We start from the raw sequence: 14,875 nt of genomic DNA, 5'->3' as shown, positions 1-14,875 counted from the left end.
ATTTGACAATAGCCTACTGTTGAAGCTGCCCTTGAGGTGCCCTTGTTTTTGATCATTATTGTTTTTTCTTCCGAAAAGTCCTCAAGAAAATGAAAGCATGTTGATCATACATTTTGTCAATGTAATGACAGCAAATCGCTGCAGGAGATCGTGTTATATATGACGCCATGACGATGACGTCATAGTGCCCAACCTTTTAAATAGGCGCACAGTTAGAACAAGGAGCCAGATGTTTCACCGGATGTATAAATCTGAAGCATCTGGTTGGAGTGGTTGGAATCTTCACCCCCCCCCCCCCCACAACATATGGTGAGGAGAGGAAGCCCATTGGCCGGCAGTGGGAGAGTATGAGATGGAACTGGGCTGATTTTCTCATCAAAGAAAAGCCATCCGATACAGCCATCCGAAAATGTTAGTGCACTCTGTTATGAAACAGAGTGCACTAAGTTTTGTAGATGTAAAAATGGCTTTGTTTACAAGGAGTGCAATGGTGAATTGAGATCTTGCACACAGAGAAGGCGTTACCTAACGGAAATATGTAAATACATGCTAGAACACCAATAGGATCTCGCTAGCTCATACTTGGCTCTGCCCACCTCCTTGATGGTTCTGCCCACTATGCTTTATTTGCGCTGATTGAAAACGACACAGATGAACTATCTGGGTTGGTTATACATATCTTTGTAGGTGGCTTGAGATGGTCTGGGTAGACTGACACTCTGTCTCCAACAGTAAGTAGACAGATATGTTATTATCAATGGCATTAACTTGGAAACAATGTAATGAATTCTTCATCAGCTTAGCTTCTTGGCTTAGCCTTTTTAGGTGTATCTTAGTGTGGTCTTATTGATCAAGGCAGGTGAGTTATGTTAGGTTTTACTTAACTTAAACTAGGTAAGTCAAGTGGACAAAAACTGGTAAGGTTTGGAGAAGTGTGTTTTTTTCTCCATTTGTTACAGAGCAGCCAGCAGCAGAAGTCAAGGAGTTGGAGTGTGTGCCGTCACAACTATGGTATTTTCCGGGACTAGAAACAAAAACTTCTCTCTGATGAGTAAGGTAAGAAAAGTGGATATGATCACCACCACCAAATCATTAAGATGTGCATTTCGATCAATAAATATTGTTTCTGTGTTACAGTTAGGAGATAATTACTTAAAACACACTGTTTTGCAATGATGGTCTATAGTAGCCTCAACAGCACTCTCTGGGGTAGCACCAAGCTGTAGCCGGAGGACAGATATTTTCCATCTTCCTCTGGGTACATTGACTTCAATACAAAACCTAGGAGGCTCATGGTTCTTACCCCCTTCCATAGACTTCCACAGTAATTATGACGACTTCAAAGGACATCCTCCAACGTATCAGAGCTATTGCAGCATGAACTGACATGATGTCCATACAATCAAAGGATCAGAGAATGAATCTAGTACTGAAAGCATAAGCTACAGCTAACTAGCACTGCAGTGCATAAAGTGTGGTGAGTAGTTCACTCAAAGAGAGAAAGACAATTAATTGAACAGTTTTGAACAAATTCATTTCTTAAAAAGTTATGAGAAGCAGCGGAGAGAGATAGCAATATTTGTTGTATTTTTTCTTCTTCCTAATTTACCTTTCTCTTACTTAGCTCATTTAGCCCACTCAACAATCTGACTCAAACGGAGAGGAATGCTATTTATGTTAGCTAGCTGGTTAAGGCTATCCAACACTGCAACTCTTACAAGTCAAGGTAAGCTTTTTGTTTTATTAATTTATTGCCACTGCTAAACTCTTTGCTGTACACTGTACTGTGTGATTGTACACATGGATTGGATTGTGAGTTTACTAACGTTAGTTTTAGTTCTAGTAGCTATGTTGAATATGATGTCAGCTAATATGGTGAAAACGATGTGGGCTGTGTAGCAGTTCGCGGTTAATGGTTATGGTATGAAGGTTTAGCTTCGATAGTTTTTTTCCCACCTAGTAACAGACAGCTGTTGTGTTGTACACTGAAGTCCACAAGCAAAGGGAAAAGGTGAGAGGAGGAGTGCACGTAGATGTGAGAAGGAATTATACAACGAGCAAAGTGATGATGCTGTTTGTATGTGACTTCTATGAAAGTAAACTTTGTGTGCAGGTGTGTTCATTCCGCCGATTCTGTTCCAAACGTTTCTTAAACGGAAGCAAACTGAATGAAACGGTGATGGACATACCTGAATTTGTTCTATAGAAACTCTCCTTCCTACCCTGTTTACCCTGTTTGGACTAATGATTACACCCCAGATCAGCTAGGTGCAGGCAAGCGTGTGTTGAATGTGTCACTGTCTGTCACCTTGATTACTCCAATTTGTCTCTCGAACTGTGCACCTACGCTAAAACCTTTCATTTGTCAGCTAGGTTGTAGCAACCCTCATTATGGGTTTATATAGGGCAATTTCGAGGATCATGTAGTAGCCTAAACCTATCAATGTTATATTGAGCTGGGTAAATGAATATGAATAACAGTCATCAAATATGCTGTAATGGAATCATGCAAAAAAAACACCACCCCTGACACACACACACACACACACACACACACACCTTACTTAACCCAATGAGTCCCACTGTCGTAATTTAGGACTTCTGACCCCTTCTAAACATTGTGTTTGAGCTACAGACTTCTGGTTTGTACCATTGGATTAATCTATTTATTTTGCATTAGTCTGTGTCATTAATGGGAGCTGAGCGAGAGTGGTGTTTGTGAGACAAAGGCAAATCCCGAAGGGGCCCGGAGTTGGGTCTTTTTGGCAAAAACCTCCGATTGGTCTGAGTTACAAACTATTAAAAGCTATCTATGAAAAGCTGAGACTGTCACGGACACGCAGTTGTTTTTCTCTGACGCTCACAAGCTACACGAGAGTTGTTAGAAGGTAAGAGGTTTTTCTACATAGAAGATTATAGTAAACCCCAGGACATAGTGTATATAGTACTGTAAGAGGTTCTTCTACATAGAAGATCATAGGAAATCCCAGGACATAGCGTCTATAATACTGTAATAAGCTCACATAGTTGCTGTCACAAACTCCAAACTCCTCACAGTTGTCTCTGAATAGTTGAGCAAACAATTGCTGTACTTACAGCTTTCAGAAAGTATTCATACCCCTTGACTTATTCCACATTTTGTTGTGTTTCAGCTTGAATTCAAAAGGGATTAAATATATTTTTTCTCACCCATCTACACACAATACCCCATAATGACAAAGTGAAAACATGTTTTTAGACATTTTTGCTAATTTATTGAAAATTAAATACAGAAATATATCATTTACATAAGTATTCACACCCCTGAGTCAATACATGTTAAAATCACCTGGGTAAAAATCTTTCTGGGTAAGACTCTAAGAGCTTTGCACATCTCGATTGTACAATATTTGATCATTATTCTTTTTTAAATTCTTGAAGCTCTGTCAAGTTGGTTGTTGATCATTCCTAGACATTTTCAAGTCTTGCCATGGATGTTCAAGCCAATTTATGTCAAAACTGTAACTAGGTCACTCAGGAACATTCAATGTCGTCTTGGTAAGTAACTCCAGTGTATATTTAAGTGATAATGCCCGAGAAGTGTTTGGAGGATATATTGGCGCCGGTGTTGTTAGGCTCGAGATGAATTTGAGGACCGGCAAACCGTGCCAAAAATCCTCCAAACACTGGCTTCGAGGGAATTTATACAACGGGTTAGCAACATATTCAAATAAGGATTGACATATTTTCATTAAAAACGTTATTTTTATACAATTTTTCATACTATTTCATCCTTCCACGAGCTATAGTCCTGACACAAATCTTAGGTTGCTACCCAAGCCGGCTGGTCAGTCGTTCTATCGGTTCAGTTGCCAGAGATGTGACCCAGTCGTTAAGTCTTTTTGTTCTGTATCTATGGACACGACCCAGTCGTTCGTTCTAAATGTTCCATTGCCATACTGGCTTGCAACGTTCTTATCCCTTGCTAGCTAGCCAACTATGGCTAACTTAGTCAAGTCAAACAGTGCAGCCAGAATAACAGCAAAGTAGCTGCATTTGCGTTTGTTTAAGCTGTTTACTAGTGACATTTATTTGGATACATCCATAACAATGAGCTAATGAAGCACAATTTTGCCTGGCATAGAAAACCTGCTCTCTCATCAGGACACTGTTATTCAGAGGAGCTGGCCAACAACACAGCTACAGTAAAACGATCACTTCTGTCACATCCTGACCATAGAGAGCCCTTGTTTCTCTATGGTGTAGGAGGTCAGGGCGTGACTTGGGGGTATTCTAGTTTATAATTTCTATGTTGTGTTCTAGTTTATTTTTTCTATGTTGGTGTTTTGTATGATTCCCAATTAGAGGCAGATGGTAATCGTTGTCTCTAATTGGGGATCATATTTAAGTAGATATTTTTCCCACCTGTGTTTGTGGGATATTATTTTGTGTTTGTGCATGTGCACCACATAGTCACGTTCCGTAGTTCGTTTATTTGATTTATTGTTTTGGCTTATGTTTCACTTTTGTAATAAATATGTGGAACTCAATATTCGCTGCGACTTGGTCCCGTTCTTACGACAACCGTGACAGACTATCCCACCAACAAAGGACCAAGCAGCGTGAAAATGAGGTAAGGAAGTTTTGGACTTGGGAGGACATGAGAGGACACGAGACCCTTCCTTGGCGGGAGTTGCCAAGGAGCATGGAAGGACAGCAACGACACCGGGGACCACGGCCACAGAAACCCCAGATTTGTTTTTTGGGGGGGGGTACATGTAGCTGGCAGTCGAGCAGCGGAGAGTGCCAGAGCCTGTTTGGGAGTCAGAGGAGGAATTTGATGAAAGATATCGGAGAGAGGTGGTAGCGATGAGAATGCTGCCGTACAGGCGTGCTGAAGAGCATGACACCAGTCCGGTGCCAACTGGACTGCGCATCTGGCCTCCAGTGCGCCTTCCCAGTCCGGTACGTGCTGTGTCAGCTTTCCGCACTCGCCCTGAAGTGCGTGTCACCAGTCCAGTACCACATGTCCCGGCTCCACGAACCAGGCCTCTGGTGCGCCTCCCCAGTCCAGTGCGTCCTGTGCCTGCTCCCCGCACTCACCAGTCCGGTGCCACCTGTACCGGCTCCACACACTCGGTCTCCAGTGCGCATTCACAGTCCAGAGCTTCCGGCGGTGGTCCCCGGTCCGGAGCTTCCGGCGGCGGTCCCCGGTCCAGAGCTTCCGGCGGCGGTCCCCGGGTCCGGAGCTTCCGGCGGCGGTCCCCGGTCCGGAGCTTCCGGCGGCGGTCCACGGTCCGGAGCTTCCGGCGGCGGTCCACGGTCCGGAGCTTCCGGCGACGGTCCACGGTACGTAACCTCCGGCGACGGTCCACAGTCCGGAACCTCCGGCGACGGTCCACGGTCCGGAACCTCCGGCGACGGTCCACGGTCCGGAGCTTCCAGGCACGATGTCCAGATCCGCTCCAGGGCAGGAGCCTTCCTCTGCGCCGATGCCTAGTCCAGGCACGGTGCCCAGTCCAGCTCCAGGGCAGGAGCCTTCCTCTGCGCCGGTGCCCAGTCCAGCTCCATGGCCGAAGCCTTCCTCTGTGCCGGTGCCCAGTTTAGGCATGGCGGCCAGCCCAGTTCCAGGGCCGGAGCCTTCCTCTGCGCCGGTGCCCAGTCCAGGCACGGCGTTCAGCCCGGCGCCATGGTCGGATCCGGGGTCTGGAAGGGGCTACGACCGGCACCGGAGCCGCCACCGACGCTAGTCACCCCCCCTAACCCTCCCATTTGGTTTCAGGTTTTGCGGCCTGACCATAGAGAGCCCTTGTTTCTCTATGGTGTAGAAGGTCAGGGCGTGACTAGGGGGTATTCTAGTTTAATATTTCTATGTTGTGTTCTAGTTTATGTTTTATATGTTGGTGTTTTGTATGATTCCCAATTAGAGGCAGCTGGTAATCACTGTCTCTAATTGGGGGATCATATTTAAGTAGATATTTTTCCCACCTGTGTTTGTGGGATATTATTTTGTGTTTGTGCATGTGCACCACGTAGTCACGTTCTGTTGTTCGTATATTTGATTTGTTTTGGCTTATGTTTCACTTTTGGAATAAATATGTGGAACTCAATATCCGCTGCGCCTTGGTCCCGTTCTTACGACAACTGTGACAACTTCAAACTGATGCTGGAAAGACCGCAAACTAGCTGCATTTCGTTTTTACCTGTTTTCTATTGATATTTCTTTGTATATATCCATAAAAATTATGCCAGCTGATTCATGATTTCAACTGGCTGAGAAAAGCTGTTTGTCGGTCTGTCTCGTCCCGACACATTCATTACTATGGGATAGCTGCAGATCGAATTTCAATATTGAAACAATGTTGTAAATGTCAGAGACAAAAAATATAATGCTAGTCTAAAAGAAATGAGAGATAATGTCTAGAGGCTCTTTATAGTGGAGATCAAGTTTATATATTGCCTGGCTGGGCTGATGAGACAGTGTATTGCCCAGTGAGATGGCACAGAGTATATAGGCATTTCAACATCATAGTTTTAGCCGGTGGTAACTTGTGGAATAGACACCAGCTGAAATGCGGTTTTAACCAATCAGCATCCAGGATTAGACCCACCCGTTGTATAATTGGTCTTGTGTTTTAGGTTATTGTCCTGCTGAAAGGTGAATTTGTCTCCCAGTGTCTGTTGGAATGAAGACTGAACCAGGTTTTCCTCTAGGATTTTGCCTGTGCATATTCCGTTTATTTTTATCCTAAAAAACTCCCTAGTCCTTGCCATTGACAAGAATACCCATAACATGATGCAGTCACTACCATGTTTGAAAATATAAAGAGTGGTACTAAGTGATGTATTGTGTTGGATTTGCCCCGAACATAACACTTTGTATTCGGGACATTAAGTGAATTTCTTTGCAACATATTTTGCAGTTTTACTTTAGTGCTTTATTGCAAACAGGATGCATGTTTTGGAATATTTTTTATTCTGTACAGGCTTCCTTCTTTTCACTCTGTCATTTAGGTTAGTATTGTGGAGTAACTACTATGTTGTTGATCCATTCTGGTTTCTCCTATCACAGCCATTAAACTCTGTAACTGATTTAAAGTCACCATTGGCCTCATGGTGAAATCCCTGAGTGGTTTTCCTTCCTCTCTGGCAACTGAGTTAGGAAGGACACCTGTATCTGTGTAGTGACTGGGTGTATTGACACAACATCCAAAGTGTAATGAGTAACTTCACCATGATCAAAGGTGTCTGTTTTATTTTTACGCGTCTACCAATAGATGCCTTTGCAAGGCATTGGAAAACCTCCCTTGTCTTTGTTGTTGAATCTGTGTTTGAAATTCTCTGCTCGACTGACCATACAGATAATTGTATGTGTGGGGTACAGTGATGAGTAGTGATTATAGTGATGACACTATAATTGCACACAGATTGAGTCCATGCAACTTATTATGTGACCTATTCACTCAAGACATTTCAGCTCTTTATTTCTAATTGATTTGTAAATATTTCCAAAAACATAATTCCACTGACATTATGAGGTGTTGTGTGCAGGCCAGTGACACATCTGAATGGAATCCATTTTGAATTCAGGCTGAAACGTAACAAAATGTGTAAAAAGTCAAGGGGACTGAATACTTTCTGAAGGCACTGTGAATTCATGTTGATCACGTTTTTACTTTGGTGGACGTTGTATTTTTTATTGACATTTGTCCCAAAAAATCATGATGCAACTTTTAATCTCAAGTTGTTTTTGTGTTCTACTTGCTCTGGTTGTCCTGAAAATAAGCGAGGCTAATTATAAGGGCTGGATATAAAGGAAGATAAAGAAAAGTCAGATAAAATGAAAAACCCATTTTTGTTGGGGTCTCGGGAACTGATGGGGTTAATAGAAAAAAGTGTGTGTGTGTATGTGTGACATTTGTCTACAAAGCTACATCTACACTGTCACTGGAAGTACAAGAAAATAGTAGAGATCTACACATATACCCTCTGGTAACCCACGGACTCTGCTGTGCAAGGTTTATGTAGCCCTGGTAATAATCGATTCATGGAGCGCGTCCTTTATTTGCCCATTAGTCGAGGAGACGTTGATGCCTTAGTAATGGCACACAGGCTAAAGCTTGGGTAAAGAGACACAAGGCTTTAACAAACAGTGATACAAGCATTCAGTCATTTTAAAGCCGGGTACATCTCTGGATGTATCAGTCTTTACGCAGTGTGGCATGAGAGCTCATGCTGGATATCACTGAAGGCAAGCTTGGGTAAACTCAAACAAACAATTGTAAAGCTTTTCAAAAACGCATCTTTAGACACACGGAAGATGCGCCCAGGTGAAAGAGGCTCTCCAATGGAGACCTGAGGGAGGAGACAAGAGATGAGTTAACTTCCAAAGACATCCAGGTGACCTATGTGGCTGTGACAATATGAATGGGAACAATAACTTCACCTTGTGTCCGATCTCGGACTCGTATAAAAGGATCCTGCTCCCTCTGACCTACAGCCTGGTGTTTGTTCTGGGTCTGACCCTGAATGGAGCACTGCTGTGGGTGGTGTGCTTCCGTACCCGGACCTGGAGCTGCTCTGTCATCTACCTGACCAACCTGGCCGTGGCTGACCTGCTGTATGTGCTGTCCTTGCCGCTGCTCATTGTCAGCTATGCCATGGATGACGTATGGCCCTTCGGTGACATAATCTGCAAAGTCGTCAGATTCTTCTTCTGTACGAACCTCCACTGCAGCATGATGTTCCTCATGTGCATCAGCGTGCACCGTTTCCTCGGTGTGTGCTACCCGATTACTGCACTCCGGTTCAGGACCAAAAACCTGGCTGTTTTGACGTCTGGCTCGGTTTGGGTCCTGGTGATGCTGGAGATATCACCAACCCTTGTGTTTGCCCACACCGGGTTCATCAACAACATGACGGTGTGCTATGAAATGACCAACCCTGGCCAGTTGTATACTTACTTTCCTTACGACATGTTTCTGGATGTGGTTGGATTTCTGGTACCTTTTATGATTATTATAATCTGTTACTGCTCAATGATGAGAGTGCTCTACCGGGCTGGAAGGGACAACTCACAGGTAGGGACAGAGAATCTCAACAAGTCCATACGCACCATTCTGGCGGGGTGCTTGATGTTCGTGCTGTGTTTTGTGCCTTATCACATTGCGCGGATAGTGTACCTGTTCATACGCGTCTATGTATCCAGTGACTGTAGAGTCATCAACTTGGTGATGATCGGCTATAAGATATGGAAACCCCTGGTCAGCTTCAACAGCTGCGCAAACCCACTGCTGTACTTCCTGGGTTCGGACAGGCAACGGAAGAAGCTCTGGGCCCAGTTATTTAGGAGTAAGATGGTCCATCCCGCGGTGTGCACAGTATAGCCAGATATAGTACTCACCGTGTCTGGTACTGCCAGAAATCAGTGACTGATTCTCTTTTTTTTTTTCTCTCTGCAAGTCAGAATTTTTATGTGATTTTAGTAGGTGAATGGCCCATTTTGTTCTATGTCTTTTGGCACAGAATTACCCATTTGTTCAGGCAGCCCTGCTACATAGAGATGGGTCCATCTTAGCCTCTACTGAACTATACTCTGCCACTCAGTCAAAGTGACAAGAGGTTAAAAGACTGATTCTCTGATGTGTTCTTAAGGGCCTTTGTACCCTATTCTGGAAATAACACACAGCACACCTCTTTCTCAGTTTTTTGGAACCAAATATTTTTCCATTTCACAAACAACAAAGTACAGAACTCATTACAATACTAAATCAAACACCTTCAATATATTACAGACACTTAGATATAGTGAAATTTACATACACATTTCTCAGTCACATACCAATAAAGGCATTGGCTGTATTCAGTCATGAAGGTAATATCCTCACCTGTAGGCATGTGCAACAAAAAGGTCGTCCATTCAAACTCAGATGGACTCTGACGTTGACTTTCATATTGTATCGCAGATAAACAGTGCCCTCTGCTGTTGACAGTTGATAACCATATCCACATTGCTGAGGGCTACAGACAAAAAAACACACAAAGAAACTTTCTCAAGACTTCACACTTACTGTACAGGGCATGGAAAACATACACATTATTACACCAAATAGTACTTTCAAGATACATAGTTACGATGTATATAGTAGCTCTTTTACACCATCAAATGTAATTTAGTGATTAGCTTAGAAATGGTAATAAATAAACAAAAAGGCACACATGTGGCTTTATAGCAACATATGGCTTTATAGCAACATATACAAAATACAGCAATAGCTTATCAGTTCTACATCAGTAAAACACCTGAAAGAACATTGAGTGGAGGATATTTTATACCTTTTGTCCAGAAACATGGACACAGACTGAATTTATATGTTGAGGGGGTTAATGCAGAGTAGGCCGCATCACTTCAGTACACTTCTGTGTGCCAGTGAAGACAGGTGGGTACGGTAGTGATCTGGGAGCCGGAGGAAGTAGAAGGAAATTTAGCATCCATGTGCATACGGTGTTTGTGTGTGTGGTGTGTGTGTACCTGAGCTCCTAGTCTGGACAGGTAACGGGTTGCGCAGGCCAAAACCAGACATGGGCCTGAGTTTGGCCAGCTTTTCCTCACTCTGCTGACTGACCCTCTGACACCTTTCAACTCTACAAGGACAGCAGGCGGAGTGGCATAATCATCATGGTAAAAATTGTCCTGAGACAATACTGTAGTATATAAAAGTCAATTTGATCAGACAGAATGACAATCAGATCTGGCAAGGACACAATGGCCTGATAATGATTTTTAACAAACACAGTGAACATCATATGTAACAGAAACAGGCTTTTTTTTTTTTTTTTCATAAAATTTTAACTGTGGCAATTTAAAATTGCCTAAAAGTACAAGATGTAGTTTGAGGTCATTTTTTATTGCAAAAAATAAAATATGGATTTGTCTCCAGGAACAGGGTTGGAGATCTTTGCTCTAGGCAGTAGTACCCATAGAACACATGTTATTTAGAGCTGTTAGAGAGCTCAACTCTAAACAGACAGCACTCATTGCAATTTACACAGACTATTCTGCAGATTACAAAGACAAAACAAACAGCCATCACAACTTTAGTGGTATATGGATAGGCTTCCTCCACCACAATATTTGATCTAATACTATGCTACGGCAAGCCACTTAGTTAAAGCTCGTGATGTCCTGCAGAAAACTGATTCAGGGTTAAAGAATTTGAAGCGATCATTCATTACAATAGAAAAACTATCAAAAGGGATTGACAGAATTATCACTTGATTTAGTGGTTTTCAACACATGAAAGTGTCTCTTGGCAATTTCCTGAGATTGGTCAATAAACAAAAAAACAAAACATTTATCCTTCATTCAGTTGTACAGCAAAGAGGGTTTCCACCCAATTGCCAATGTTATGGCAGCCCCCCACACCTCTCTGATTCAGAGGGGTTGGGTTAAGTGCGGAACACATTTCAGTTGAATGCATTCAGTTGTATAACAGACTAGGTTTCCCCCTTCCCCAATGTTATAGGGTTCTTCAAAGTACTCCTTCTTACACACAAGCCAGGTCATTTTCATGAAGGTCACTGTAAAACTGCTGCATTCAAAATTTGAGTTAAAAGTTAAATGGAATGTAATTATACATTGGGTGAATACTATCAAAAATGTTTCCCCTTTAAATTCCTTTATCACTTTGACAAGGTCTGCCTTAGCCTTGATGGTGTGACAGAGAGTCAAGTTTTACGAGCCTATATGACGAGCCAAGAGAAAAGGAATTTAATGAAGGAACGGCGCTATAAAGAATGTAACACAATGCAGATTCTGAAATCCTCCAGCATAAATCTGTCAAACTAGATGATGCGTATATGATTACTATTGAGAATGACCTCACTGGATGCAAAAGCCGGGAAAGGAGGTTGGTTTTGCGTTGCCAGTTTGACATTTTCTTCATGATGATTACACAGATTATTCATTTATGGGCGTTTCAAAAGTTAAGCACGCCAACTGTTTGTTTCAGATGATCAAAAACTTGAAGTAAAAATGTAAAGACCTTTCTGAACAATATACATTTAACAAAACATGCATAATATAACATTGATGGACAATTAAGTCCTTTCTAACACCCTGGTTTCAGAGAGATGCTTAAAATATTTTTTATAAGAATATTGAACCAGTTCACCTCTTATAGCATAGGTGATTTTACGAAGCAATAAGGCACATCCACACGTGCATTATCGGTGAATAACTTTACATCCCTGGAGTAAAAGTCACTCAGCCTGGGGCCTAGTTCCACAGACATTTAAAAACACGTCAAAGTCAGCTTAAAGTGCTTTCTGGTACCCCACTCTACTGACATTAAACTATGATTGGTGCTGAGGTTTGAGGTTCCAAAGCATGCACACAAACACCAGTCAGTCATTAGCCGGCCCTCACACAGCCACAGGAGGGAGGAGTCAGTGAGGCGGGGAGGAGGAGTCGGTATGTGATGTCAGATCAGAGGCATCTGAGCTGCGATGGGTCAGTATGTTGGTGGGAGGGGTCAGTTACATTGCAGGAATGGGTCAGTATGCAGATGGGAGGAGTCAGTCAGCTCCCTAGGGGGTGATTGACAGCTGTGGCCCAGGACTGTGTGACCTCTCACCTGGAAAACAGCACAGCACAGCACAGGGCCAATGCGTTAGTCTGGGGTACTCTGCACACAGCCACACACCAAAAGCCAACTAGAATGATAATTCCTTCTCTACTGCCCTTGTTGAATTGTTGTTAAGTGAAACATTAACTTCATCCTGTTTTTCACATCAGCATGGGCATGTCAACAAGGGCAGAGGGAAGGAGAGAAGACGTTGGAGAGGTATTGGGCCGAGAAGTGACGCTACATGCAAGAGCAGAAACAGGTTAGACCATAAACGGACCGCGTTCACACGGACCGCGTTCAGGAACAGTGTATGCGAGTTAGGAGAGCCAGAATTGGTTAAGGAGCAAGAAAACAATACATGAAAACATGATGCAGATTGAGCACTAAATACACTCTTGATCTAGATAAAGTCTACATCTTACTCAATCCAGAGCGTCATATGATCTACTAAACTTGCACATGTTCCTTCAGAATGTTAACTACAAACCTCTGATATGGCTTTTCTCAAATGTTTTCAACAAACCCACTTGGGATCATATATGGTAGAGCTTCTCTTACAACTTTCCCTGAGCCTTCAGATAAGGTGAGAGGTTGGGAACTCTAGTGAAGAATATCACAGTTGCAGGCTTTTGTTTTTAGTCCAGCACCAGTTGGATGTTTAATACTAGGTCCTTGCCTTTCTCCTTATGAGTGGGTTGAGAACCAAACGTTCAGTGGCTCTTGTCTATTGAGTGTGAGAGGAAGAGAGGGGGGGAGGTGAAAGGTCATGGATACTCACTCTGAATCTGAATTGGAGCACTTCAGGAGTTTGTCCCTGGCAGAGGCTGAGAGGTTCAGATCTCCTCCTGAAAAGAGAGAGAGGGAGTAATGGAGAGAGAGGAGGGGAGAGAGTGGCAGGGAGAGGAAACAAGGAGGGAGAAGGACAGAAAGAGAACGGGTGGGGGAGAGAGAACAGGAGAGGGATATCAGGTGCTGAGAAGTTGAACTTTTCAATGAAGAAAACCCTGCAGGGGGAAGACAGACAGAGGTGAGAGGACAGTCAGTCACAGCAGACCAGAGTACGTCCATACTATCACTGTAACATATCCCACCACCACATTAAGCACATCCCTGCTCCTGTCCTATAGGCACTCCTCACAGCTCAGACCAATGTACTCGTTATGCTGCTATTACCTTTATTTAACTAGGCAAGTCAGTTGAACAAATTGTTATTTACAATGACGGCCTATCCCGGCCAAACCCGGAAGACGCTGGGCCTATTATGCGCCACCCTACGGGACTCCCAATAATGGCCGGATGTGATGCAGCCTGGATTCGAACCAGGGACTGCAGTGACGCCTCTTGCACTGAGATGCAGCGCCTAGTGACTATGCATTGATAATGAACAGCGAGTAGCAGCAGTGTAAAAACAAAGGGGTGGGGGGGAATAGAAGATAGTCCGGTGGCCATTTGATTAGTTGTTCAGCAGTCTTATGGCTTGGGGGTAGAAGCTTCCTTCTGCTCTGACAATGTTCCCCAACTCTGAGGATTGGTTTTTCCAGCAGGACAATGCTCCATGCCACACAGCCAGGTCAGTCAAGGTGTGGATGGAGGACCACCAGATCAAGACCCTGTCATGGCCAGCCCAGTCTCCAGACCTGAACCCCATTCAAAACCTCTGGAATGTGATCAACAGGAAGATGGATGGTCACACGTCATCAAACTAAGCCAAGCGACTTGAAATTCTGCACCAGGAGTGGCATAAAGTCACCCAACATCAATGTGAAAGACTGGTGGAGAGCATGCCAAGACACATGAAAGCTGTGATTTAAAATTATTATATGGTTATTCCACCAAATATTGATTTCTGAACTATACCAAAGTTAAAACTTAGTATTTTGATGTTTAAAAATGAATATGAACGTATTTTCTTTGCATTGTTCGAGGTCTGACAACACTGCATCTTTATTGTTATTTTGACCAGTTGTCATTTTCTGCAAATAAATGTTCTAAATGACAATATTTTTATTTGGAATTTACTAGAAATGTTGTCAGTAGTTTATAGAAAAAAACTAAAATGTTCATTTTAACCAATACATACGTATAAATAGTAAAACCAGAGAAACTGATCATTTTGCAGTGGTCTCATAATTTTTCAGAGCTCTGTGTGTGTGTGATATATACATATATATATATATCCGTCTGCCTCTCCCCCTCCCCCAGTCTCTCTCTCCTCCCCCCCGTCTCCCTCTCTCTCTCCTCCCCCGTCTTTCTCTCTCCTCCCCCCA

The 14,875-nt window shown here is 43.2% G+C and overlaps 1 protein-coding gene across 1 annotated transcript; it reads left to right on the top strand.

The window, feature by feature from the left end:
- The first annotated feature begins 8,402 nt into the window (after window positions 1–8,402).
- On the top strand, window positions 8,403–9,365 carry LOC139547498 (P2Y purinoceptor 3-like). Its single transcript, XM_071356371.1, has one exon. The coding sequence runs from the start codon at window positions 8,403–8,405 to the stop codon at window positions 9,363–9,365; it is 963 nt and encodes a 320-aa protein (XP_071212472.1).
- The last annotated feature ends 5,510 nt before the right edge of the window (window positions 9,366–14,875 follow it).

The sequence above is a fragment of the Salvelinus alpinus genome, chromosome 21 (genome assembly GCF_045679555.1).
Source record: "Salvelinus alpinus chromosome 21, SLU_Salpinus.1, whole genome shotgun sequence".
NCBI lineage: Eukaryota > Metazoa > Chordata > Actinopteri > Salmoniformes > Salmonidae > Salvelinus > Salvelinus alpinus.
This window is presented reverse-complemented; position numbering and strand designations above follow the sequence as displayed.